At 37.4% G+C, this 27,780-nt stretch overlaps 2 protein-coding genes across 3 annotated transcripts in view; one reads left to right on the forward strand and one right to left on the reverse strand.

The window, feature by feature from the left end:
* Positions 1 to 27,501, reverse strand: NAA50 (N-alpha-acetyltransferase 50, NatE catalytic subunit). 2 transcript variants are annotated; one of them, XM_008950416.5, is made up of 5 exons: positions 27,120 to 27,501; positions 4,970 to 5,103; positions 4,433 to 4,552; positions 3,916 to 3,982; positions 1 to 2,949 (listed from the first exon to the last, which is right to left on the reverse strand). In XM_008950416.5, exons 1-5 carry the CDS (start codon positions 27,125 to 27,127, stop codon positions 2,772 to 2,774), a joined length of 507 nt encoding a protein of 168 aa, XP_008948664.1. In that variant the 5' UTR covers positions 27,128 to 27,501; the 3' UTR covers positions 1 to 2,771. The 2 variants fall into 2 exon arrangements, with proteins under 2 accessions (XP_008948664.1, XP_003825161.1); XM_003825113.6 differs by having other exon boundaries at positions 4,970 to 5,106; positions 27,120 to 27,419.
* The window catches only part of ATP6V1A (ATPase H+ transporting V1 subunit A), a 63,724-nt gene continuing 63,385 nt past the window's right edge, over positions 27,442 to 27,780 (forward strand). Inside the window, exon 1 of the mRNA XM_003825111.6 lies at positions 27,442 to 27,600. The gene's annotated coding sequence lies outside the window, so the exon portion shown is untranslated. The remainder of the gene's footprint in view (positions 27,601 to 27,780) is intronic.

Here is a 27,780-nt window from a genome sequence, read left to right on the forward strand (position 1 = left end):
TACCAGAACATCACATACGTTTATTTCAGATGTAACAGCAATGTTAAAATTGACAAGTTTAATTCTTAACTGCACCAAGTAAACTTAGCCATTTAAGTATTTTTTTAAGTTATTCCCTCCAAAAAACTGAGGGAGCTTTTCTTTTCCACCACCACACACCATGGTTTCCCAATAGTTCTCTTTTTGGAGGACTTTTCAATTGATGAGTAAACTGCTTTAGATATTTCAGAACTTCATTCCCCAAATGAAAGCTAATCTGGACAAACTATATATTGCATAGATTTCTCTACAGATTCTTTGCTTTAAAACCTAAATGCAACTACCATACAGTGTAATTTTAACCTATTTGCCCCACAGTAAAAACTATCTGTCCTGAAAAATATGATGGATATATCCTGTGATTTTCCAGTTAACAGAATTGTTCTACTTCAAAGATAATTATTATCATATATCAAAATAACCAGCTCAACATAGGACATTACTTCAGTCTTTACTGACTCATAGGCATATGAACTTGTGCCCAGCTTTTTACCTCTTCCACATTCTCCTCCTCCTCCATAAGTGGATGGAATTATTTAACTAAGTTTGATGTAGGACAATTAACCCTTTGCAAACATTTACAATTCAGGTTAAGTCACTGACTACCGTGGAAAAAGAAACTCTATATATAATGATAGGGAGCCTACACACTCAATTCAAAATTTAATATTTTTTCCTCCTTAAATAACATGTACTTGTCATGAGGCAGCTATTCGGTTTTCAATAACCATATTTAGGGATACATTCATAGGACTGATTAGATAGTCCAGGTGAAATGATTATAGAAATAGAGGCAGTGTCATCTCAGAAAACCATTTATATATCAAAGTCTATTTTGATATCTGGGAAGTTTACAAAAAGGCTGCTGCATTCTTCAAACTAATTATGCCTTCTGTAACTCAAGCACTCTTCTCTTGCCAAGAGCAAGCTGAAGCTTATTCACGAAGATAAAGGTGCTTAACGCTAAACTTTTCTTCTAAGCTTAGATTTGGATTGTTTAAGAAATGAATACCCCCAAAAAACCAGCAAGGTCTTTCTACATTTTTACCATCTTAAGATTAGAACCCTATAAACTCATTCATCAACTGTCTTCTTTTTCTGTATTATTCTTGGCACTCAAGATTGTTGAAGTCTACTGCACTTTGTACTTTCACATTCTCAAATAAAAACTTAAGGTTATAAAGTGTGCATAAACATTTTATAAAATAATTTCGTCATTTAACATATTTGGAAATGAGACTTTATACCACAATTTTACATAAGAGGATAAATATGAATGAAACTTCCTTTTAAAGTCAAATGACAGAAAGCTCAAGCCCTGTGCATTATTTTAAAGTCTGAGAACATTTCTAAATAGTGGAGATGGGACTACAAAAGGAAAACATGAATATTTCAGATGTCTCCCATCTTACAAAGTTATCAACCTGTCAAAGCCACTCCCTGTGTGCCGGAAAATGATCTGACATAAACCAGTCCTCTCAGTGGAGGAGGTCACAGTGACATTTGTATTATTAACATTTTACACTTCTATTTTTCCAAGAATAGAAGCAATATGTTTAATAATTACCCCAGCCTCAAATCCTTAAACTCAATATCACAGGCACTGAGTATAAGCAAATCTGGGATGTCCTCCAACAGATATGCAATAGCACAGCTATGTTATTCTCAAAAATACTATTTTTTCCTATAAAATCAAATGCTCAGTGGCCACACTTTTAACAGCTGGCATTAGATGACAGTAATTGAATTTTTTGTGTCACAGCCCATCTAAGCTTCCTTTTAGGTATTTTTTAATATGTCCAAGAGAAAACACCTGCTTCAGGTTTATTTAGGGGTAGTGACCTATAAGGACATCAACTCAATTTTTAAGGTTAGACTATTGTTGGGTTTACTGAAGAAAAAGGAATGGGAAAAAATTAAATCACAACACACCTCTTTAGGTCAGTTAAAGGCCATATCTCTAGCTGGGATATTAAAAAAAATTAATCTCACCAGCCCAAATTCTAAAAGTTAATGCCACTAGTAACAATCAACGGCAGGAAAAACAAACCTGCTAACAACCAGCCCACTCATTAGCAAAAAAGCAGTTTAACTCAAATACTTAGACCAAAGTATAACACTAAACCAAACTGCCCCACCCACCAGCAAGAAGAGAAGATATAATTGCTTAAAAATCAACATAAGCTTAGTATTTCTTACAAGGATAACAATGTTCCAACTCCCGAGAGAGTGCTCAGAAGGACTAAAGGTGGAGTGAAGGCAATGTCTAGGGATTAGTATCCCAAAGTGTTTAAAAACCCAAAGTACCACAAACACACTCAACTTGTCTATGAATTAGAGAACAAGATATTGCTGCTGCTTCTTTTTGTCTTTTGAAATATACAATGTTTTGTAGGCTCTGCCCTTCAATGTGAAAGCAGGACATTAAATTTGAAATTATTTGACAATTAAATTTTTAGGACCATCTAACTTTAACTGCAAAACTAAACAGATCTACCTTTTCCTTCCTTCAAACCACCTCACAAAAATAAGAGAAAACAATTCAAACATGATTACTTTTTTAAAGTCCTTGAAAGTATTAAAACTCTTAGAGAAAAGGAAAGGAAGAAGGAAAAACAAGAACAAGGAGGGAGAAAAGCTTTAAAAGAAAAGTGTTGGGGTGGGGGAGGAATCAATGGGCCTCTCTTTTATTTGGCGACAAGCAAGTGCAAGAAAGTTCATTTGTAATTTGTTCAGTTGTCTGTCTTTTGCACATCTGCATTCTGACCAGAAGGAACTTTGAGGTTTTTCTGCAGCACATGAGCATCTGCGGGCTCTATCCTCTTATAGTAGTTCTTCTTTGTCTCAATAATCTCAAAGCCAAACTTCCTGTAGAAGTCAATTGCCGACTCATTGCTGATCTGGACATGCCTGAGATATAAGAGAGTATCAGAAAAAAAATTAAAATTAAGGTTTCATCAAGTTTTAAGCATTCTCCACAGATAGCTCCAAACATCTGTTACATTCTCTTTACAACTACCAGTAATCAACAAAGGTTAGGCATGCTTACCTAAAACCTTTTGATGACAATTTTACACTTTTAATCTAATTTTTACATTTGTAAGACAGCTGGCTGAGATTAGAAGGCTCAGTGTTTATTCTTGTAGTCAACAAAGGGAAAAGTACCACAGCTATCAAAATTTTTTCACTGTAAGAGGATAAATTATTAAAAGGCCCTATTAACACACAGAAAAAAAATGATGAAAAATAAAAAACTAGGGTCTCAAAGCTTGAAGATATATCTTCCTTCTGATTGATAAAATACATGGTATGTTTTAAAAATTAAAAACGCAAGCTTTCTCAATTACTCCCAAAATAACACTGTATAATTCAATCTCTCACATGGCCAAACTAAATTATGAACATCCATGACTGTGATCTTAGTCATAACTCTTTATCTACAGCCTCTTGAGATTCAAGTATAATCTCAGCTAGGTAATCTCTGATTTTGATTATTAAACTCTACTACAAATGATCTACTACAATATTCAAAGCTATCAACATAGCCTTGAACAAAACACACAAGGTTTTGCATGAGAATAGTAGTATTAATAGTCTTGAATTCTGAAGGCCTGAGTTTTAATCCTGATTTCATCCCTGTGACTTTGGAGCTCTCATCCTAATATAATAAAGCAATGTGTTCTATCTCAGGTTCCTAATCTACTGTTATTAATAAAACAAAACTAAACAAAACTAACAACTACTCGAATACTTTGTAACAGCTACTTCCAGTGTTTCCAAAGGCACAATAAGTGACCAGATTTTAAAGTTTCTAGTAAAGATTTCTCCTGCCAATTAAACCCCTTTGATAAGAACATTAAATATTATTTTACTTACAGATAAATGTTGTCAAAAGTACCATCTTTTTCACAGATGTTTAAGACATGATTTAACATTTTAGTTCCTGTTAATAAAATAAATAACAAACACGTGACTTCATAAATCAACCTTTAAATTATGTATCTAACCACTTGCCATCTGAACTACTTATTGAGTCCTAAAAGAATTTATGAGGTATACACTAGATATCCTTATTTTCCAAAGTTGTGTTCTCTCTCTACAATAGCTACGTATGTTTAAAACTGTTAGCAGAAGACTAACCTTTTTAAACAAGCACTTCCGGGTAGAAGAAAAACAGAAAAAGCAGAAGGGGACGTAAACAGCAAATCTATGTAGGGCTTCCAACAGAATTATGTTAATAAACATTAGTTATTTTTCACCACATTTTACATAATTCAGTAACCCTTTCTCAGTATTCCTTAAAAAGACCCAAATTAACTTACTAGGTCAGACACATTAACAAATAATATGTTTATGCTTCTCTGAAGAAGTAAAAAAACCACAATTTTTTTACCTATTCCTAGCCTTCGGTAAGGTGCCAGACATCCTAGTGTCATGATGTAAAGTCTCTTCTGATTCTGTGAATGATCCACCCTACAGCATACCGCACCTACAGCAATATCATTGAAATAGGCTGCCAAGGAAAACATAAAGATATAATGTTGAACAGACAGAATAACACATTTAATCTTTTTCCCTTTTAAAGGACTACACTGTTCCTATCAACGTTAAATTTCATCAACTATTTCATGAATATCAATGATCTCAAAGCTCTTATGCCATCTTAAGAAGTTTAAGCCTCCTCTAGAGTATAGCTTAAAAAGTGAAAACACACAGGTATACACTAAGAACACTAAGCATTTCTTTTTAAAATTCAACTATTTTATTCAACTGATTTCTCTGAGATTTTTCTCACAACCTAGACCACTCCCATTTCCTCACTTATAAAATAAGCAAACTAAATTAGTTAACTCCTTCTGCTCTATAAAAAACTAGGGTTCAAGAACAAAAAGAAAGAAAAGAAGGGAGGACAAAAAAAACTATATTATACCAAGTTTTGCTAGCTCGCCAACCTCCAGCACATCCTTGTAGAACTTGTCATTGTAGCTGACTGGAAAGATGACCTGATTCAATCTTTTCAACTGTTTAATATTGTGTGGTGTCACATCTCCCAGCTCGATCCGGCTACTGGAACAAATCAAAATGTACTCAATAAAACATAATTAGCCCCATTTGTTAATATGAACATATGAAAGGGTTACCAAGTCTTTTTTACATGATTGATAAATCCAACTCTTTCAGAGTTGATTTATAAGCAAATTATCATTTATAAGCAAATTTTGACAGTCATTCAATACAAATTCTACTCATAGCTTTCATATAATTACATACATTTAGGGACAAATATGGTACACAACAACTACTACAAAGGCCAGAATAACATTCTACAAGTGTCAAAATTTTCCTTGTAGTTCATAGTTCAGAAAAATTTAGATACACCTATTTCTGGTAAAATTACAGTTCCTTTGTCCAAGTATCTTACTTCTAGTAATTTATTCTAAGAAAACAATGGAGGTATGCAATACCATGCACATTCTATTCATGAAAACCGTGGTCTATGAACTACCTACATCAGAGTCACAGAGGTGATATGCAAAATTCACATTCCTGGATACACATACCCCATTTTCAGAACCAGAGTTGCTGGAAACGAAACAAAGGAATCCACCATCTTGAAAATCACCCCAGGATGAAAACTATCCATTAAGAAAGCAACAGGAGTGATATGGTTTGGCTGTGTCCCCATCCAAATTTCATCTTGTAGTTCCCATAATTCCCATGTCGTGAGAGGGACCCGGCGAATCATGGGGGCGGTTGCCCTCATGCTGTTCTCGTGATAGTGAGTTCTCACAAGATCTGATGGTTTTATAAGGAGGCTTTCCTTCGCTTCGCTCTCATTTCTCCTTCCTGCCACCATGTGAAGAATGATGTGTTTGCTTCCCCTTCCACCATGTTTATAGGTTTCCTGAGACCTCCCCATCCCTGCGGAACTGTGAGTCAATTAAACCTCTTTCCTTTATAAATTACCCAGTCTCGGGTATGTCTTTATTAGCAGCATGAGAAAGGACTAATAAAAGGAGCATTCCTAAGAAACCACTTGTAATCAAAACAATTGGTTCCATGGAAAAGATTAAAGCGAAAAAGTTTCAGTTCCAATTTCTAACAAAGTATCAAAGTTGTTCTGCCTGCAGAGCTGTAAACAAAGAATTTTTAATAGCTGAAGTGAACTTCACTACTGTTAAAGGCGGATCAAATGTGATAAGGCAAACCTGACAGCATTCTACAATTTTTTTGCTCCATCCGTATTATTTGCCCAAAAAGATGTTGTAGCATATTGTGTTTTGTAGAGAAAAAGCACATTTCAACTATATTTAACAACGGACTTTTGTTAACATATACAGAAACATGCTTGAAAGGATTTTAATTTGTAGTAGAAATTGTAATTTTAAAAACTGTATTTTGAAACGTTAAAATTTAGATTAAAATGAAAAAAAAAAAAAAAAAAAAAACAGCTGGGCATGAAGGCCTGTAATCCCAGCACTTTGGGAGACCGGGGTGAGAGGATCCTTTGAGCCCTGGAGTTCAAGACCAGCCTGGGCATATAGCAAAACTTTGTAAGAAATTTTTTTAAAAAACTTAACCAGGTGTGGTGGCGTGCACCTATGGTCCCAGCTACTTAGAAGGCTGAAGTGAGAGGACTGCTTGAGCCTGGGAGGTCGAGGCTGCAGTAAGCTATGATTGTGTACCATTGCATTCCAGCCTGGGTGACAGACTGTCTCAAAAACAACAAAAAACAGCAACAATTACAGATAAAAAAAAGAAATTTCCAAATTTGATTTATCTGGATAGAGAGGAATATGATGTAATATTTTATCTTATAGTACAAAGTTCTCTAAGATGTATTACTCTATAATGCCCAGTTTGGAGAACATTCTACTTGGTAAGGAGTTAGAGGCAAAAACAAGAGACTTTTACCCCCTATTTAAGTAGTCTGTATGAAGAACACAAAAGACAGCATAAAGCATCGTTTCTGTCATACTTAGCAGTTTTGAAAGGCTTAGCTCATTTGGAACTTTAGCCTTCCTGCCTTGATTATTTTTTATACCACTAATCTGTATTATTTGTTGCAACCAATGATCTTTTCATGTCTTGTATGTCTTCCTAAAATCTGAACATAGTTTATTAGCAACCACACAGATTAAATAAACAAATATGTTAGTAAAAGGGTAAGAGATTTATATATTTAAAAAACCCCTCAGCACCATAGGAAGTTTAAAAAAATAAAAATAAAAAATAGACATTTTCTTGTTATAGTCTCTTCCAACTTCTAGTCACTTAAGTATAGTGTTTTCTCATCCCAAGTATTTGACAACTATAATGAATTCCCTGTATGAAATTCATGTTTTCTTTAAGTAGATTACATCTCATTCACAGAACTCCCCCTCTTCATAACACTTTTCTGACTAAAATCTACTGGGCTCACTTTCCCCACTATCTACCATTCACATAAAAAAAAAAAAAAATTGGGAGGCCAAGGTGGGCAGATCATAAGGTCAAGAGTTTGAGACCAGCCTGGCCAATATGGTGAAACTGTCTCTACTAAAAATACAAAAATTAGCCCGGTGTGGTGGCACGTGCCTGTAGTCACAGCTACCCGGGAGGCTGAGGCAGAAGAATCGCTGGAACCCAGGAGGCAGAGGTTGCAGTGAGCCAAGATCGCACCACTGTACTCCAGCCTGGGCGAGAGAGCAAGACTCCGCCTCAAAAAAAAAAAAAAAAAAAAGAAAAGAAAAGAAAAATCTGTGGATACTGTTATCCTGTAAACTATAGAATCCTTTATTTTTCTTTTTTTGAGACAGGGTTGCTCTGTTGCCCAGGCTGGAGTGCAGTGGCATAATTACAGGTCATGGCAGCCTCCGCTTCTCAGGCTCAAGTGATCTTCCCACCTCAGCCTGACGAGTAGCTGAGGAAGGCACATGCCACCACGCCCAGCTGATTTTTGAATTTTTTGTAGAGACAGGGTTTCACCATGTTGCCCAGGCTGGTCTACAGTTCCTGAGCTCAAGTGATCCGCCCACCTTGGCCTACCAAAGTGCTGGGCCTACAGGCGTGAGCCACTGTGCCTGGCCAAAATATAGGATCCTTTAAAAATGCAGTAGCTGACAGGGATCACATCTTACCTACACTGTCTCCTGTTTAACTTACCATGGTGCCACAAGTTGGGTGTAGTAATTTTTTTATATACAGTTTATATTAATTTAGAGCATCTCATTTAAAAAAAAGTCTTAGTATTTAAAAAGTGATTTAAAATTACATTATGAAGTTGAAGTATCAACAATAGTAACTTAAGGACCTAAAAAGTCAAGCTTCTAAAGTATAAATGAAAGAACTTGAGGTTTTTAAAACTTTAGGAATCATTTGTAGGTAATAACTAGGCTTCAAGCATACTTACAGTTTTCAAAGAATAATACCAGGTATTTCTTGACTTCATACAAGAAGAAAAAGTGGTTATAGTGCACTGTGCTACAATGAGTCTAATAAAAGTTAACTACTAAAAAAAGTTTCCATTAGGGTGGCCAGATAAAGCCTAAATAGAGAAAACAATATTGAACCATTAGGGAATAGGCAGCTTAATCTTCCCCTAATTAAAAAAAACATGTCTTTTTTTTTTTTTTTAAAGCACACCATAGAAATGATGTAGAAAGGGAAAATATCCTGCAATAATATGGCCAGAAATAAGTTTGCTGATAGTCTTCCAATATTTTTCTATGCGCGTTATATATACGTATATACACGCTTTAAACAAATTTGAGATATAAGTATTGTTTGGTAGCTGTTGGAAAAATTAAGCTGTTTTTGAGAAATTAATTTGATTTTTGCAAGAAACAAATATGCTAGAACAATTTCAAAATGTTCACTTAATGTAACCTTGTCAGCAAAACTGAGCTTCAAATATAGTTTAACTCTCATTAACATGATATGTCTGACTGAAATGGAATACTTCTGTAATCCTGATCACTTAGCTCCAAATTATTTTAAGACATGGATTTTCTAAATATATCAAAGTACTATAATCAACTTGTAAATATAAGTTAGCAAGGAACACGGAGTTAAAAAAAAAAAAAGGCATAAGCATAAGGGATATGTAGACATGTCAAGAAAATAACATTACTTGAATGTAAACAACCAAAAAGCTTTTAGTTAGAATAACCTATAAAAAATTAAGTTAAAAGTCCAAAGTCTCTATTAAAAAACTAACCTAATGGAGATTTTTAAAATTCTGTCAATCTAAATTTTTCTAAAGTTCTTATGAACATAATAGAGTTGCCTATTTTAAAGCATAAATCAATTATATTTCAATAAATATTTGAATATCTATGTGTTATGCATCTGGAATGCAAAGGTGTTTACATCTGGTAGGAAAGACAGGTATATACGATGTGCTACTAACAGTGTACGTACATATAGTACAAAAATAATACTAGAATGAAGGTGACAATGGGAAACATTTTGAAGAACGACTAGCTTATCCTGTGGAAGGGCAAGAGATGCAGTCTAATAAAACGTGAACAAAACAGTAATGATGTAGTCCGAAAATTAGTCAGTTTGATATGGCTAAAACATCAAGTGTGCTTGTGTATAAATGAGGAAGCTGAAAAAGAACCAATTTTATGACGGCCTCATATATGGACGCATTTGGTTATCTTCTCTATAATTATTCTCTTGGTGATCTCATTCAATCTTGTAGTTGTGTGGCTTTAATGCTGCCAATTTCCAAATTTCTGTCTCTAGCCTATAGTTCACTCCTGAACTCTACATTCCTACATCCAAGCAATCTCCAGCAGACACTTCAAAGTGAACATACTGCAAACAAATTTCAAATCTTTGTTCCAAAATCTGCTTTGCTTGCCGTTTTTCCTGTCAATTGATGGCCTCTCCATCCTTGGCTGCAGAATATGTTAACTCCAAGTCTTTGTTCACATGGTATCTCAAAAAGGCTTACTCTTGACACACTTTTTTCCTTTCCTTTTTTTTTTTTTTTTTTTTGAGATGGAGTCTCCCTCTGTTGCTCAGGCTGGAGTGTAGCGGTGCAATCTCAGCTTATTGCAACCTCCGCATCCTGGGTTCAAGCAATCCTCCTGCCTCAGCCTCCTAAACAGCTGTCATTACAAGCATGTGCCACCACTCCTAATTTTTGTATTTTTAGTAGAGATGGGGTTTCACCATGTTGGCCAGGCTGGTCTTGAAATTATGGCCTCAAGTGATAGGCTCGCCCACCCTGGCCTCCCAAAGTGTTGGGATTATAGGCATGAGCCACTGCACCCAGCCCTTGTAATATTCTTGATATGTTTTCTTATCAGGGTTATCTTGGCCTCAAAGAAAGTTTGGAAGTGTTTCTTCCTTTTTGCTGTTTCATTCAATCAATAAAAGAAAGCTTCAGGTATTTTCAAATTAGGAAGTGCACAAATATTTAGGACTACTGTTGATAATTTGATGCTTTTATCATTTTGAAATATCCCTCCTTTTTGCTGGCAATACTCCTTGTTTTAAAGTCTACTTTGTTCATTAATACGCAGTTTTCTTTCTTTCTTTTCTTTCTTTTTTTTTTTTTTTGAGATGAGGGTCTCAACTCTGTTGCCCAGGCTAGAGTACAGTAGCACAATCTTGGCTTGCTGCAAGCTCTGCCTTCCGGGCTCAGGGGATCCTCCTGCCTCAGCCTTCCAAGTAGCTGAGACCACAAATGCATGCCACCACTTTCAGCTATTTTTTTTGTTTTGTTTTGTTTTTGTATTTTTGGTAGAGACAGGATTTCACCATGTTGCTCAGGCTGGTCTTGAACTCCTGAACTCAAGCAATCCACCTGCCTCAGCCTCCCAAAGTGCTGGGATTACAGGGATGAGCCACCAGGCCTGGCTTTACAGCTTCCTTCAAATCAAAGTTTCATGTTCTATCTTTTACCTTTCTTTTTCTTTTTACTTTTCCTTGTGTCCTTATATTTAAAGTGTGTGTAAATAGCATATAGTTGGATCTTATTCTTTTAATCTGACAATTGGAGTATCTGGTCCATTAAGATTTAATGGGCCAGGCACAGTGGCTCACACCTGCAATCCCAGCACTTTGGAAGGCTGACTCGGGTGGATCACTTGAAGCCAGGAGTTCAACACCGGCCTGGCCAACATGGTGAAACCCTGTCTCTACTAAAAATACAAAAAATTAGCCAGGTGTGGTGGCGCGTGCCTTTAGTCCCAGCTACTTGAGAGGCTGAGGCAGGAGAATTGCTTGAACCCAAGAGCAGAGGTTGCAGTGAGCCGAGATCACCACCACTGCACTCCAGCCTGAGTGACAGAGTGAGACTGTTCAAAAAAAGATTTAATGTAATTATTGAATTACTGATTTAGTTGATTCAAGTCCATGCCAAGATCGCACCACTGCACTCCAGCCTGAGTGACAGAGCTAGACTGTTCAAAAAAAGATTTAATGTAATTATTGAATTACTGATTTAGTTGATTCAAGTCCATCAGCTTGCAATTTTCTGTTTGTACCAAGTATTAACTGTTCTTCATTTTCCTGCCTTTTATGGGGATCAGTTTTGATTGATTCCTTGGCTTTCGAAAAAAAAAAAAAGAAAAAAAAAACTTTTTAAAGCTTACATAAAATTAAATTCATCTTTTTGGTGTATAGTTCTGAGTTTTTACAAATACATATAATCATGTAACCATTACCAAAATATACAATTTAATTACTCCCAAAACCTCCCACATGACCCTTTAAAGTTCAACTCCCAAGCAGCCACTAATCTCTTTTCTGTTCCCCAAAGTTTTGCCTTTTCAACAATGTCACATAAATGGAATCACAAAATACATAGCTGCTTGTTTGGTTTCTTTCATTTAGCATAATGTCTGAGACTCACCCCGGTGTTGTGCATATCAATAGCTCATTCCTTGTTAATGCTGAATGGTATTCCATTATGTGGATGTACTGTAAATTTATCCTCTTGTTGAAGGGCAGTTGTTTACAATTTTAGGTAACTGCAAGTAAAATTCCTATAAACATTTACATATAAGTTTTGGTATGAACATAAGTTCTTATTTCTCTTAGTAAATACCTAGGAGTGGGAATGCTGGGTCTTAAGTGTATAGGAGTTCTACTGTTCTGAATCTTCATCAGCATTTGGCATTGTTAACTTTTAAAATTTATGCTATTCTAACAGGTATGTAGTGACAATTTATTGTGGTTTTTAATTTGCATCCCCCTAAACAATAAATGAAGTGAGCATCTTTTCATGTATTTCTTTGCCATTCATGTATCATCTTTGATAAATTAATCAGTTCAGATTTCTTGTCAATTTTTTAAAAACTGGTTTTTCTTGAGTTTTGGGTGTATTATGGATACTTGTCATTTCTAAGTTATGTATGTTGCAAAGAATTTTTACCAGTCTATGGCTTTTTTCATTTTCTTATTGTTTTTGGGAAAGTTTTACATTTTGACAAATTTATTTCATGGATTTATTTCTGAGTTGTATTCAAGAAATATGCCTAACTCAAGATCACAAAGATTTTTATGTTTTCTCTAGACGTTTTACATTTAGGTATATGAACTCCCTCTTTCTTAAATCCCCCTCATTTCTTTCTTCTTAAGCAGCCTTCTTGAGGTATAATTTATATACCATAAAAGCCATGTTTTAAGTGCACACTTCAGTGATTTTTTTACTATAAAGTTGTGCAACTATCATTGCAATTCAGTTTTGGAACATTCTCATTACAGTCTCAAAATTCCTTAGGTGCATCCGCAATCAATCCCCTTTCCTACCCCTAGACAGCCACTAAATCTACTTTCTCTTTCTACAAATGTGCCTTTACTAGACATTTAATATAAATGGAAGCACACAAGAAAAGTGATCTTTTGCACTAGGCTTCTTTCATGTGGCATGCTTTTGATGTTCACCTCTGTTTTAACACGTCAGCAGTCTGATCTTTTTATTGCTGAATAGTATTCTATTTTGGTATAGTTTATACCACATTTTGTTTATTCATTCACCAGCTGATGGATATTTGGGCTGTATGTGCATCTTGACTATTATAATGCTGCTATGAATATTGCATAAAAGTCTGCGTGTGGACATATGCCTTAGTTTTTTTTCTGGTAGATAACTGGAAGTGGGATTGCTAGGTTGTATGACAAATATTTTTAGCTTTTAAAAAAACTGTCTGTGGTAGGTACAATAATGCCCCTCACCCCCAACCAAAGGATGTACATGTCATAATCCCAGGAATCTTGAATATGTTACTTTACATGGAAGAACAGACTTTGCAGATGTGATTAAGATCTTGAGATGTGAAGATCAACCATGATTATCCAGACGGGCCTAATATAATCACATAAATCCTTAATAAACGGAGGAGATATGACAACAGAATACTATTCAGACAAAAAAGATTTTAAGATGCTCTATGGCTGGCTTTGAAGATGAAGGAAGAGCCAGGAGCTAAGGAATGCAGGTTGCCTATAGAAGCTGGAAGAGCCAAGGAAAGATTCTTCTCAAGGGCCTCTAGGAGAAACACAATCCTATTGTATTAACATCCTAGGGCTATCTTTAAAAATTACCACAAACTCAGTGGCTTGAAGCAACAAACTTATTCTCTTATTGTACAGGAGGCTAGAAGTCCAAAATCAAGCTGTCAGCAGGGCCATGTTCTCAAAACTCTAGGAAAGAATCTTTCCTTGCCCCTTCCAGCTTCGGTGGCCCCAGGCTTGGGGCAGCCTACCTCCATCTTCACATTGTCTTTGTGGTGTGTCTGTTTCCTTTACTCTTCTTATAAGGACGTTAGTCATTACATTTAGGACCTGCTCTAATTCATATGAACTCAATTATACCTGCAAAGACCCTATTTCTAACTTAGCTCACATGCTGAGGTTCCAGATAGATAATAATTTTTGAAGGACACTATTTAAAATCACTCTGTCTGCCAACACCTTGATTTTAGCCCAGTGAAACCCATTTCAGACAACCTCTAAACTGTGTCTGTGACGTTTATATTTCCATCAGTAATGTAATAGGGTTCCAGTTTCTCTACACCTTTTATTGCCTTTCTGTTAATAGCCATTCTACTGGTGTGATGTGATATCTCATTGGATGTATTTCTTTACTGACTAATGATGTTGAGTATGTTTTTGTATGGCTATTAGCCATTTATTTATGTTTTGGTCTTTTTTTGGTAAAATCACTATTTAAATCTCTTGCCCATGGTTTAGCCCTGAGAATAAACCTAGAATTTTTACAGTAATTTTGTACTCCTGTTTTTACATTGGATTGCTTGTCTTACTGAGTTGTAAGAGTTCTTTATATATTCTGGATACAAGTCCTTTATCAGACAGATGATTTTGCAACTAATCTCAATTGTAGCTTGTCTTTTCATTTTCTTACCACGGTATCATACTAATGTAAAGTGTTAGTAATATGAGAAAACTGGGAATTCTTTACAGCATCTTTGCAATTTTTCTATAAATCTAAAACTACTCAATTTTTTTTTTTAATTAGTGGAGGAACTATTAGCGTAAGAGATAAGGCATTTCAGCCAACTGCAATTTGTGAACCTTTCTGGATTCTAATGTGAAAAAAAATTATTTTTAAAAGACATTTACAAGACAGAAAATAAGTACAAACTGGATATCAGATCATAAGATAATATAAGGTATTGTAATTGTTTAAAAAATCCTTCTCTGTTAAAGATTCTTATTAAAGATATTAAAGGCCAGGCATGGTGGCTCATGCCTGTAATCCCAGCACTTTGGGCGGCTGAGGCAGGTGGATCACCTGAGTTAGGGAGTTTGAGACCAGCCTGGCCAACATGGCGAAACCCCATCTCTACTAAAAGTACCAAAAATTAGCCAGGTGTGGTGGCGCACACCTGTAATCCCAGCTACTCAGGAGGCTGAGGCAGGAGAATCGTTTGAACCTGGGAGGTGGAAGTTTCAGTGAGCTGAGATCACGATGCTGCACTCCAGCCTGGGTGACAGAGCAAGACTCTGTCTCCAAAAAAAAAAAAAAAGACAGAAAAAATATTCATATTAAATATTAAAGTATTTAGAGATGGAAAAGGATACTACATCTAGAGTTTCTTTTGGAAGTGCCCCAGCAAAAAAGGAAAAGGGAAAAGTATAGGTCAAACAAAGATGAAATAAAATGGGAATCGATCCTACCTACTGTAGTTGATTGATGGGGCTTATTCTACTGTTTCATTTCATAAATGTTTAAAAGATTTCCACACATACACCATGGAATACTACATAACCATAAAAAAGAACAAAATCACATTCTTTGCAGCAATATGGATGCAGCTGGAGGCCATTATCCTAAGTAAATTAAAGTAACAGAACACTCAATACTGCATGTTCTCACTTATAAGTGGGAGCTAAACACTGGGCACATATGAACATAAAGATGGGAACAACAGATACTGGGGACTACTAGAAGAGGGAGAAGGGAGGGAGGGGCAAGAGGTGAAAAACTACCTGCTGGGTATCATGCTCAATACCCAGGTGACAAGATCAATTTTGTACACTAAACCTCAGCATCATGCAACATACCCACGTAACAAACCGGTACATGTACCCCCTGGATCTAAGATAAAAGCTGAAAAAGAATCCCTAACAAAAAGTTAAATAAAATACAAACATTACTCATTATATAAGGTACAACAAACTGCAGTACTTTCCAGGCATGTTATTTTTGATACTAAAACTCAAAGTAGAAAGTAAATGATTCCTCGTTTCTTACTATATGAACAAGTAAAAGGAGGCAAGACCTTCAAACATTTAAAACACGATTTCTCAATCGCCAGCTGTACAAGGCTTCAGTTTATATAGAACAGAAATTGAATGAGAGCTGCATGAGTGAGCCTTCCATTTAAGTACCAGATCACTCTTCCAAATTTCAGCAGTGTCCAGACAGTCTGTTATCATCTTTGCTTTTGGAATAAACACCTATAAATACATGTTCTGATAGTTTTTTTTTCCATCAAAACTAGTGTCAAACGCTTTTAAGGTATGAATGGGCAATTTTAAAAATGATTTATATAATGCAGTCTAAATGTTACCCAATGAGACTGAAGCAATGCTAATGTTAAATAAAAACTAGGTAGTAAAGGGAAATGCACTTGGACTTTTTAAATGAAAGAATTCTCTTTTATAACACATCGCTTTGACAGCTATTTCCTGAAACATAACTAATTCATAGCATATAACCTTTGATTATGGGACTATATGAGACTACCAAGGATGTCTGTAGTAAGAAGGTCAAAGAAAAGAATATAAGAAACACTTGAATTTTAGACGTAAAAGAACAGGAACCTACAAAGATGTCCAAGAAACAATGTTCAAGAGAAGGGAGGAAAAACCCTGGAGAGTGAGTAGTGTTACAAAATCAAAGAATGGATCCCAAACCTGGTTATATACCAGAATCATCTTGCCAGTTAAAAATTCAGATTCTCAAATTCCACCTTGGCAGCTTTACTTTTGTAATTAAGCTTATTATGTAAATCATCATCCAAATTTAACACCCATCTAAATTAAATTTCCCACGGCATGTGCGTAAATTCCTAAATCTGAGAAATCTGCTGAGGGAAACAAGGGCTAAGGATGGGCATAGAGAATGGGTCATTGGAAAAACTATCCTATATGATCACAACGGATCATGAATTGTTTGCTTACTTCTGTTAAGAATGTAATATAATGTAACAATGTAGACTATCTTAATTTATCAGTAGTTTAAGACCTTTACTCTGTATATAAGACACAAATTGCCAGCCTAAGAGTTAAATCAGCCATGTGGTCACATCTATTTGACCCACAGGTTTTTTGTTTGTTTGGTTTTTGAGACAGTCTCCCTCAGAAGCTCAGGCTAGAGTGCAGTGGCTCGATCTCAGCTTACTGCAACCTCTGCCTCCCAGGTTCAAGCGATTCTCATGCCTCAGCCTACCGAGTAGCTGGGACTACGGTGCCCGCCACCATGCCCGGCTAATTTTTGCATTTTTAGTAGAGATAGGGTTTCGCCATGTTGGCCAGGCTGGTCTCCAACTGCTGGTCTCGAATTCCTGGTCTCTCATCTCGGCCTCCGAAAGTGCTGGGATTACAGGCGCAAGCCACCGTGCCTGGCCTGATTCACAGTTTTTCCTTTTTGTTTCTGGTTTTTACATTAAGTTCGATGCTAATATTTAAATGAAACGATTTTACATAAAGTCTCAAATTGCAGCTTCCCTTGCTTTACTGATTTACTTTACGTGGTTCCTGTTGGCAGTAGAGTTTACAGCCCTACCTGTAGAAAATTGAAGACAGTTGTTATTAAATACACTAAATTACTCTCTCAGCTCAAGTAAACTGGTATGATGTGCTACTTTTTCTTGTTTTTCAGATTCATAACAATCAAACCCCAAGGCATTTTCATACCAGAATTTTTAGACTAAGGAAAAGTGGGACAGACTGTGATGTAAATAAGAAACCACTACTGCCAAAGTGCCTACAGATACTTTATATTAAGTCCTTAAATGTGAAAAATGCAGTTACTTGTCTGCCTCTTTATAGACTCCCATCAGCTATTAATTTGTGCCACAAGATTATAATTTCATGTACATAACTTCTGGGCTTAGACTATGCTAGTAGGAAAACTTTACCCTTGGCCTATAAATCAAGCAGTGTGATGAGTTAATGCACACTAAATTTTGGCACAGCGATGTCAGATATTATGGACGCAAATGTTTTTAGCTATTCAACCCACTGCTAATTATGCTCATAATTGTAAAAACATTTAGTAGCAATATTCTGAAAGGCCACAAGATGGGGATATGACTCCTCAAAAGTGGGTCTCGGTAAAAAGTGGTTTTTTTAAGAAGGATGGTTTCACTATATTGCCCAGGGGCCTTGAACTGCTGGGCTTAAGTGATCTTCCAGCCTCAGCCTCCTGAGCTATTGGGACAACAGGCACCACATCACCACACCAGGCTCAAAGTGTGACTTTTTAAGTTATATAACAAAAAGTGAAAATGAAGTATAGAGAAAGCTTAAAGCCTGTTTATACTTTTAGTGAGTATTAAGAGTACCTTAGCACATAATTTTAACTGCCTGTTCATTTGTTGTGCAGAGTATTTGATCTGGACTGGATCTACTCCCCCTTCATTTTACAGATGATGAAACTAAACCCCCAAGAGACAAATGTACCTATAGTTATACAGACAGTTATGGATAAAGCCAGAATCAAGCCTATGTCTCTTAATTTCCATTGTAGCACAAGATCAGTCACACCATGTTCTGTCAAAGGAGTGACCTTTACCCCTCAAGGTCACTTTTTTAAAAAAGGGAGAGAGATCTATTGGTAAACATTTTTCTGACGTATACTGATAAAGGTGCATTTGCATAAAACTCAAAGCATCTTTTAGTAAGGATCAAATGGTCCTTTGATTTAAAAATGTCAAGGGGTTAGAAGGGAGGTAACTTTTTCTTTGCTAGCAGTAATGTTTCTAAACTCTTACCCTGTAGTAAATTACATGAAAGAGTGATTCCTCTGGAAAATAAATTCCTTCAACCTGAAAGCCCATTCAGAATTTATCACACAGTTTCAACACTAACTGCTCATGAGGTCTTAACCTGTCACCCACTGAGATTTCTACCTCATATGAACTATATTACCGTTTCTGTCCTTACAAGGCACCTCTGCCCTGCTACAAACATTTATTCTTGTATCTTACCTCTTCTATGAAACTATAAGACTTAGGGCAGGATCTCAGATTATTTCAGGGAATTACTAAATTACTTTTAGTAAGTTCCATCTTACCTAGATTTTACAGCAGGGTTTCTCAATCTCAACATTAGCATTCGGGGCTACATTATTCTTTGTTGTAAAGGGCCTTTCTGGTACACTGTAGAATACTCAGCAGCATCCCTAGATTTTACCCACTGGGTGCCAGAACTCTCCTACATCCTGTTAGGACAATCAAAAGTGTCTTCAGACATTACCAATAATTGGGAAAAGGGGGTGGGGGGTTGCCCTAGTTGGCAGTTACTGTTCTAGAGGTTTGGCAGTAATTTTAAAAGTAAAAGTGGGGCTGGGCATGGTAGCTCAGGCCTGTAATCCCAGCATTTTGGGAAGCCAAAGTGGGCAGATCCTTTGAGTCCAGGAGTTCGAGACCAGCCTGGGCAACATGGCAAAACCCTGACTCTATTTCTTTGAAAAAAGCGAAGGTGGGGTGGATCAGCTCTCCAAACTGTATGCCTGTAAGTATCAGAGGTATAAAAATCTCAGCAATTATATGGTCGGTTACTAATGCTAAATACACACATGGGTACAATCTGCTCAAGAATATAACCTAAAAAGAATCAAATTATTCTGTGGAAAATTGTTTCCACTGTCATCCACATATTCAGTTAAGAAAGCTCCTTGCCAGCTTATGGCTTTTCTTTCACTGCCATCTAAATGTTAATGTTTTTATTTCCAAATCTCTGAATCCAAGCCAGTATTTCTGACTGGTTACTGGTGATCTCTACAAGAATCTCAAATTCAACACATCCAAAAGCGACAGCATCACTTTCCATAAGAAATTAGAACTACCTCTACAATCTATGAAGAGCCCACCGTTCATCCAATAGAGAAATTTAGTTTTCTATGTATTCTTTATGTCCTATTTTAATCTCTGTTAATTCTGCTTCCCCAGATACCTACAAAATAGAACTGGCACACAAGCTAGAATCTTTGGCCATTCCTATTCAGATTCAAGCCATTCCCTTAAAAGACAACCAAGGCCCAGAGGTTGAAACACCTTTATTAGTGACCCTACTGCTAGCTATCATTTGTGGTACATAAAACTAAAACTTGGTTGCTTTTAGTTCAATGCTTTTTGCATTATAGTAAGTTTCCTTTAAAATAAGTAACAAATTATATACACTAGAAGCAGGGGAACCCAAACATACCTTTAAATATACCCTAATTTTCTGGAAAAAGAAGTGTTTGAAGTGCTCCTAAGTACAAAATATTTTCCTTGCTTATCCTTGTTTAACAAGTTTCACCTCTAAAAATTTTTATTTCAAATGACCTGGGCCCTAATGTCTCACCCCTACTCTCTAAAGAATATCATCTTTGTTTTACAATTTGAAGTTAAGGCAATCATCATCCCAATTAATAACTGGGTAAGTTATAAACAACTTACGTCACAAAATGACCAGTAAAAATGGTATATGTCCAAACTTCACTAAATAATCATCAAATCTTTAAAAAAGGAAATGCCATTTATCACCTAATCAGCAAAGTAAAACTAGAGTTAAAGCAAAATGTGAATATTTACTCAAAGACAACTTGTAAGGAAGCTATTAGTTATTTCTATCATTTTAATGTAGTTAAATGTATTGAACGCATCGCAAAGAAAATTTATACCATTCATGGCTGAAATGTGAGCCACAATATGTTTTCCTGAGGTTTTTCCACGTGCCCTTCCCTTTCGTTAGCCCTTGGAAAGAGAAGGACATTCTCATACATTGCTGACAGAATAAATTGCTACTATCTTTTTGGAGGTCAACTGGCAAGAAACACCAGAGCTTTAAAAATGTCTGGTGACATTTTTGATCCAAAATGGATCACCTCTTGATCCAAAAAATTCATTCTTAGGAAATTATCCAAAAGAAGTAATTAAGGATGTGTGTCAGGTAGTTTTGTGAACAAGCATTCACTACAGCACTACAGGGGACTGAGGTAAGAAGCCTCTGGAGTTGGAGAACAAGTTTCTGATAGAGGCAGAATATAGCTTGCACTAGCTCAAGAAAGATGAATACTTCCAATTATCTCTTCCCTACCCTTTCACAGCAGACCAAGTGACTGAATGGCAACACTTTAACCAAAAAACCAGAATCGCCTCAAAATCCTTCAACACAGAGGTATAAACAGCCATAAACCTTCTGTTGGCCCACAAGTTGAAACATTTAGAAATATCTACCATCTGGGATGGGAAGTAGATTCTAAGGTAAAAGATCCTGTTTTATACAACTTTGGCTTTTTTATGGGTTTAGCACAGGACCGTCCAACAGATATACAAGTGACATACAAAATTTAAAAATGTTTAATATCTTGGGAAGACTTCCTTGATATAACAAAAAAAAGTTTAGTATTCACATTTACAAGGGGAAGAAATCATTTCAACATGTAATCAAAATAAAACTTATTTTACCTTAAAAACTTTTTCATTCAAGTTTAGTATCCACATTTACAAGAGGGAGAAATCATTTAAACATGTAGTCAAAATAAAACTTATTTTCCCTTAGAAGTTTTTTTTCATTCAAGTTTAGCATCCACATTTACAAGGGGGAGAAATCATTTCAACATGTAGTCAAAATAAAACTTATTTTACCTTAAAAATTTTTTTTATTCCAAGTCTTTAAAATCCAGTTTACTACACTTACAGCATGGCCCAATTCAGCTACTCATTTTCCTTAGAAATATTTGATCTGTATTTACATTTCACAAAATCTGCAGTAGATCCACATATCTAAGTTGTTTCAAACATAAAAACGGACCAATAACTGTGAGTTTTTTCTTTTTGAGACAGGGTCTCCCTCTGTCACCCAGGCTAGAGTGCAGTGGCATTATCATGCCTCGATGCAGTGCAGCTTCAACCTCCTAAGCTCAAGTGATTTTCCCAACTTGACTTCCCAAGTAGCTGGGACTACAGGCACACACCACCATACCCAGCTAATTATGATTACTATTTTTTTGTAGAGATGAGGTCTCACTATGTTATAGCCCAGGCTGGTCTTGAACTCCTGGGCTCAAGTGATCCTCCTGCTTTGGCCTCCCAAAGTGTCGGGATTACGAGTGTGAGCCACAGTACCCAGCTGAGAATCAGCTTTCACACTTTAAAATTTAAAATTTAGTTCTGTCATACAAGGCACATTTTTTCTTTTTTTTTTTTAAAGGTCACTTTTAATTGAGACCCAATGACAAAAGGTGGACAATAATCAATTTGGTAAAACAGATTAACAGTACCCTTTAAAGCTTCTGTTTCTATGTTTACTAATGGCTTCCCCACATAAGCAATATCATCTAGACTATGCTAGAGTTTTCAATGACTCCATCATAAGGACTAGTGATGGTAACAGAAGCTTTATCACTTTGAACTTTATCGATGTTATCAAACTGAGACACTGTATCTCCTTCTTTTACATAACATTAACAGTTACTTTTCTAATCCCTTCTTCAGTGTCTGAGAATCTGAACTTAACAAGCTGTCCACATACAGCATTAATTGTTTTCAGAAAGTTATGTGGATGACTATACTTGAATGAAGGATAATCAAAGAAATACACATAATTTGGCTTCAAAACATGAACATTACTACATGTTGGAAAACAGTGAAACCAATCAGCTGCCCAGCATTCCTGCTCCAGGTCCTCAGTACACAGACTGCAGACATCTTACCCGGGAAATGGCAACTGTGCCACAGACCACAAGGTACATTTCAACTGCTCAATCGCCAACTGTAGCTAGTCACGACTGTACTAGACAGAACAATAAAATTGTGCCATTAAGTTAGGCATTGAATAGACTTAAATATAGCTCTCACGTTCACGATGGGAAGAATGTGTCTACTGGTTACTACTGGTATTCTATTGGTTACTGCAGGCTGTGTTTAAAAAAAGATGAAGGCCAATCATTTGAATAATTGAGAAAGAGTATCGCTTCAGATATCACACAGGTGAAAGCCATAGGCAATACCTGGAAGAAAAAATTAGGAGTCCCAATAACACTTCCCACTCTACTGATCACATGTGCAATAATATTCACACAACAGAAGTAACGATCTTTGAAATTATGATAAACAGGGAATATATCTTGATTCAATAAGATGAGTGCTTGGACTACTAAGTGACTTTAAAAAATCTTTTCCAACTCAGAAAGTATTGATTATTCTTTGTTTAGAGCTTTACTAAGAGTTGTCTGCAATTTCAGGAAGAAATTACACCACTAATGGCAACACGAGTCAACAATGCACACAACTGTATAGGCAGCAGACATACTGTCTAAATTACACGATGATTCTATTTACAGATAGATGCAAACACTTGATCTTATGTTTTATGGCATAGTTGTGCCACATCATTAAATACTGAAATAAATTTTATTATAAATTACTTCCCTTTTATTTTTCTTCTATATTAGAGAGAACAGTACATTGATTTTTTTAAAAAAACTTATGGTGTAAGTAGGTTATATTTTATATGAATTCATCTCAACACACCAAGGGCACATTACAAAGTATTTGTTAAAATTCACTATCTCAATCAACAAACCACAAATTGTTTCACAGAAGGAAGAAGTATAAACTGTAGGTTTATAAAAGGTGTCAAATGCTACGTCAGCCTGACTAGCTTTTGGTTTTGCTGAAAAACAAAACAGCAATAAACCTTTTAAAAAGTTTTGTTTTGTTTTGTTTTTTTAAGACCAGTTTTCGCTCTGTTGCCCAGGCTGAAATATAGTGACAAGATCATGGCTCTCTGCAGCCTTGAACTCCTGGGCTCAAGTGATCCTCCTGCCTCAGCCTCCCAAGTAGCTGGAACTACAGACTTGCACCAGCATGCCTGGCTTTTTTTTTTTTTTTTTTGAGACAGAGTCTCACTCTGTCGCCCAGGCAGGAATGCAGTGGCACAATCTCAGCTCTCTACAACCTCCACCTGCCAGGTTCAGGTGATTCTCCTGGCTGCTTTATTGTTTGTAGAGACAAGGTCTCACTATGCTGAGATGCAAAAAGTATTCCTTTTGCCCCTTCCCAGTCCATATGCTGTCAGAGGTAACCACTGTTCGGAGTTTTTAAAGTTTTGTTTCTGACTGCAGAATCTTACATTTTAATTTTATTTGGTAAAATGGCTCCCTTTACTATTCCAATTAGTAGTCTACATTGTTCCATATTTATATTACTGCTACCTACTTTCCCATCTTAGTCACGTATTCACATTTTGTTAAAGACATTTTTTATTAGAACTAATTTGCACCTCTTTACTACAATTGAAGGCTAAATGATTTGGTTTTATTATACTTTCCATTACACTGCCTAATTACATTGCCACCTCAGTCATGGTTATCTGTGGCATACCTTCTTGCTTGAAATCGCCTTCCCTAGAGAAGAACAGATAAAAATATCACCCACAAATTCAAACTACGATGTCCCTGGTTCATAAAAACAGCCAACCTCAAAAGTAAGCAACATTTCCTAGTATATCTCAAACTTCTACATGTGCATATAAATAACATTCAGTAGTTAATAACCGGAAATTTATCTTCTATGGAGGAAAGACATGCCAATACAATGGAAAGTCCTACTGCTACTACTAATAAAAATACTCATGGTAAAAATATGAAGAAAAACCAGCTAAGTTTTAAGTTTCAATATGATAGGCAACATAGGCAACAGTGTACAATTTTAAATATTTGACTGGTTTCATGTTGGGACTTCTGCAGTTTCCAATTTTAGATATTTCAATTTACTGTTTACTTACCTCAATATACAATAGAATACTTAGCAAATAAAATTTCATACAAAAGCCACATAACCAGGACCACTGTTTTCGTTTTTACAGGCCATTCCAAATTAAGAGTCAGGACTTTAAAATCGACCACACTGTGCACTGTGGTACAAGTTTTGGAACTCAAGGCGCTTAACTTATTTTAAACCTATACTGTTGTAGGTTCGGTATCCGAACAAGCACAAGTAAGATTCACACAACTCATATGTTGAGTGTCTTAAATACAGACTTAGAAGCAAAAAAATTAAAAAGTTTCATCTCATCTGGGAGTTAGTTCATTTGTTAAGTTAAAGGGATTATTCCTGTGAAATCATCTTAAAGGTTTACAGTAAAGAACACAATTCTAAGCTCCCAATCATAAGAAGTAATAGGAACTTCACAGGCATAGTTACTGGCATAAAGGTACAGATTCAATAATTTTAAGTTTCCTCTAAATTCGGCCAGTTACTCATTTCTAGGGATCTGCCTTCATCAGGTTACATGTAAATACCCATTTTAAACAGAGATAATTGCTCCATGAACATATTAATTCAAGGTAGATTGTGAATAATATGACTGTTCAGCTTCATTTCTATCGCCAAGTTATGTATCAGAAAGAACATCACAGCCTATGGAGACTGAACGAGGTTGAAGATTTTGAATCTAAACATACAGAATAATTTCCTGGCAACCCCCTTCGTAAATCCATGGCAATTTCAACACTGGGAACTCTTCAGCCTCATTTTTCTTACTTAACAGAACATGACAAACAAGTACTGAGTGCCTGACAATGAGTACAAAAATGAGTAAGAGTCAGCAACCATGTTCAAGAAGTGCAGTATATGCCGCGTTCAGTGGCTCACACCTGTAATCCCGGCACTTTGGGAGGCAGAGGTGGGTGGATCGCTTGAGCTCAGGAGTTTGAGACCAGCCTGGCCAACATAGACCCCCCCGTCTCTACAAAATATACAAAAAATTAGCAAGGCGTGGTGGTGCGCGCCTGAGGTCCCACCGACTCGGAAGGCTGAGGCGGGAGGATTGCTTGAGCTGGGGAGGCAAAGGTTGCAGTGGGCCGAGATAGCGCCACTGCACTCCAGCCTGGGCAACAGAGCCAGACCCTGTCTCATTAAAAAAAAAAAAAAATGAAAAGAACAAAACAAAAGGAGTGCAGTATAGCAGAAAAACAACATTCTCCAAATATGTTGGATTGTATCTGAAATAGCCAAACTTCCAAGATCATGATTCAAGTGGAGCAAATACTTCCTATACCCGTCAATTACATTTCCCTAACTGGAACTCTTTAGAACTTGATGTGAAACAATGCAGGTACTGTGAATAGTTCATGGTTCTTAAACTTTAAAGATTATTAGTACAAAACATACAATTCAACATTAGAATAAATATCCAGTATTTAAAGGAAAATTAAAGTAAGGAAACATGTTACAGACCTAAGACCAAATTAAACTTTCTTGGAATCTCTTCAGGAACCTCAAATACCGATACACAGAGGTAATATTTAGGTCCTTGTTTGGGGCAGTATGAGATTACGTTGAAAGTGACTTTTATTTCATCCTCAAAAGTGCTATTGAATAGTTGGAATGACTTCGTTAACTTAAAACATAGTTACGACTTCTTAATCGACTTACAACAACAAACTATGGCATCGCAGAGAGCTTTTTAACGTTTATGAGCTTCATCTCTTTGAGGGTAAAGACAAGCTCCAAAACGGCTTGAGACAATGCTTCGGAAAAATGTTACGTAATTAATACATTAAAACTATACAACTTAATGGTAAGGAGACATTTCATAAAAACTTAACCAGTCGATCCAAAATAATTCCTAATTTTACGTAAGAGGCAAACGGTGAAAGACCGAACATTAACTTTGCCAATCACCTGAAAGGAGCAGCGTGGTAAAACTACCCAGGACCGCCTCAGCACTCAGGGGCAATAGTGAACTACTGAAGCAACAGCTCCACCTACTGATCCACCCTATACTTCCTTAAATATGTTGGCACCCCAAGTCTACAGTGATCGCGCTCTCTCCCCCTCCTCCACTCGCTGTGACCCAACCCAAATCTAGTTGAGTCACTAGCTCTTAATACTCATCCCCGTGCTCTTTATTCCAATTTCTTCTTCCTCCAGAAGGTTCTGCACAGCTCCCAAGCGTGAATTAAACTGAAAGGTGTCAAACACCGCAGTTCCAGAGTTGAGTCTGGAGGTGGAAGACAACCAAACCACTCCACCTGGAGCTGCGAGCCGGCGTGGCTCAGCGGTCCGCTCCCGGGAAGGAGGCCCAGGGCGCTTCACAATAGCCTTTCCATGTTGCCCCACTCGGTCGCTTCTCCCCACTCAACAACCCACACTCGTCCTCCGAACCGAAATCCTGAAGCCCCCCGGGTCTTGCCTCCGCTGGCCCTTCAGCCCGCCAACAGCCCGAGCCTCGCCTCCGCCCCCTCCGGGAGCCGAGGGAACTGAGAAGCAGAGAAATCTCCCTCCGCCCGTCTTCGCCCTGAATCTCTCCTCGCCTTTGCGGCTCTCCCCCTCTACATGGGCCCGGGCCCTTCTACCCCGCCGGCCGGGCCCTGCCCGGCTGCCCTTCCTCACCCTTTCATCTTCCCCGCCTGCTGAGGCCGTCGTTACCACCGATATCAACGCCGTCGTAGTCACCGCCCTTAGGTCTCCGCACCCTTAGCTTGGGCCACTCAACCCCGCAAGCCGGCCTCCTAGCCTGGGCAGGGAGCTGGGCGAGCAACGAAGGCCGCGAGAGTCGAGTGAGGGCTTGAGTCTGGTGGGGGCGGGAGTGTCTCCCGCCGCCGCGCTTGTGCCGCCGCTTCTCCACACGTGCACTCAGGTCTCTAAGCTCCCTCCCGCCGCTGCCGCCAGCCAGACCCGCTGCCGCGCTGTGACCTTTCACCCCGCCCCTCGCGCGCCGGCGCGTCAGCCGCCTCACGCGCAGCCGCACTGCTCGCCTCCGCGCACCCTGCCCCCTCCACTCCGGAACCTCCATCTTTCTCCTGGACTGGGCCTTCTGGCGTCATGCTCCTCCCTCCCACCCGCTTACGACACTGCTTGTGGGGCTGGCTCGGTAGGCCCTGGCGGTAAAATCCAGATTTTTCCACCCCTCCCTCTCTTGTCCCATATCCGCAAGATAGTTTTTCTCAGCCCTGTTCTTCCCAGTTTGTGGTCTCCAGAGTGACCTTCAAACGCTGTTGCCTCCTAGTAGGGTTTTATAAAGTTAGTTCTTCTAAATGTAAAGAAATCTGTG

This window comes from Pan paniscus, chromosome 2, assembly GCF_029289425.2.
Source record: "Pan paniscus chromosome 2, NHGRI_mPanPan1-v2.0_pri, whole genome shotgun sequence".
Classification (NCBI taxonomy): domain Eukaryota; kingdom Metazoa; phylum Chordata; class Mammalia; order Primates; family Hominidae; genus Pan; species Pan paniscus.

Excerpts from the sequence above, each read along its gene's own strand:
- NAA50 (XM_003825113.6), bottom strand. Across the intron at positions 3,983-4,432 it reads TTACCGAAGGCTAGGAATAG|GAACTAAAATGTTAAATCAT; the intron begins GTAAAAAAATTG and ends TTTTATTAACAG. Across the intron at positions 2,950-3,915 it reads ACTTTTGACAACATTTATCT|GCATGTCCAGATCAGCAATG; the intron begins GTAAGTAAAATA and ends CTTATATCTCAG.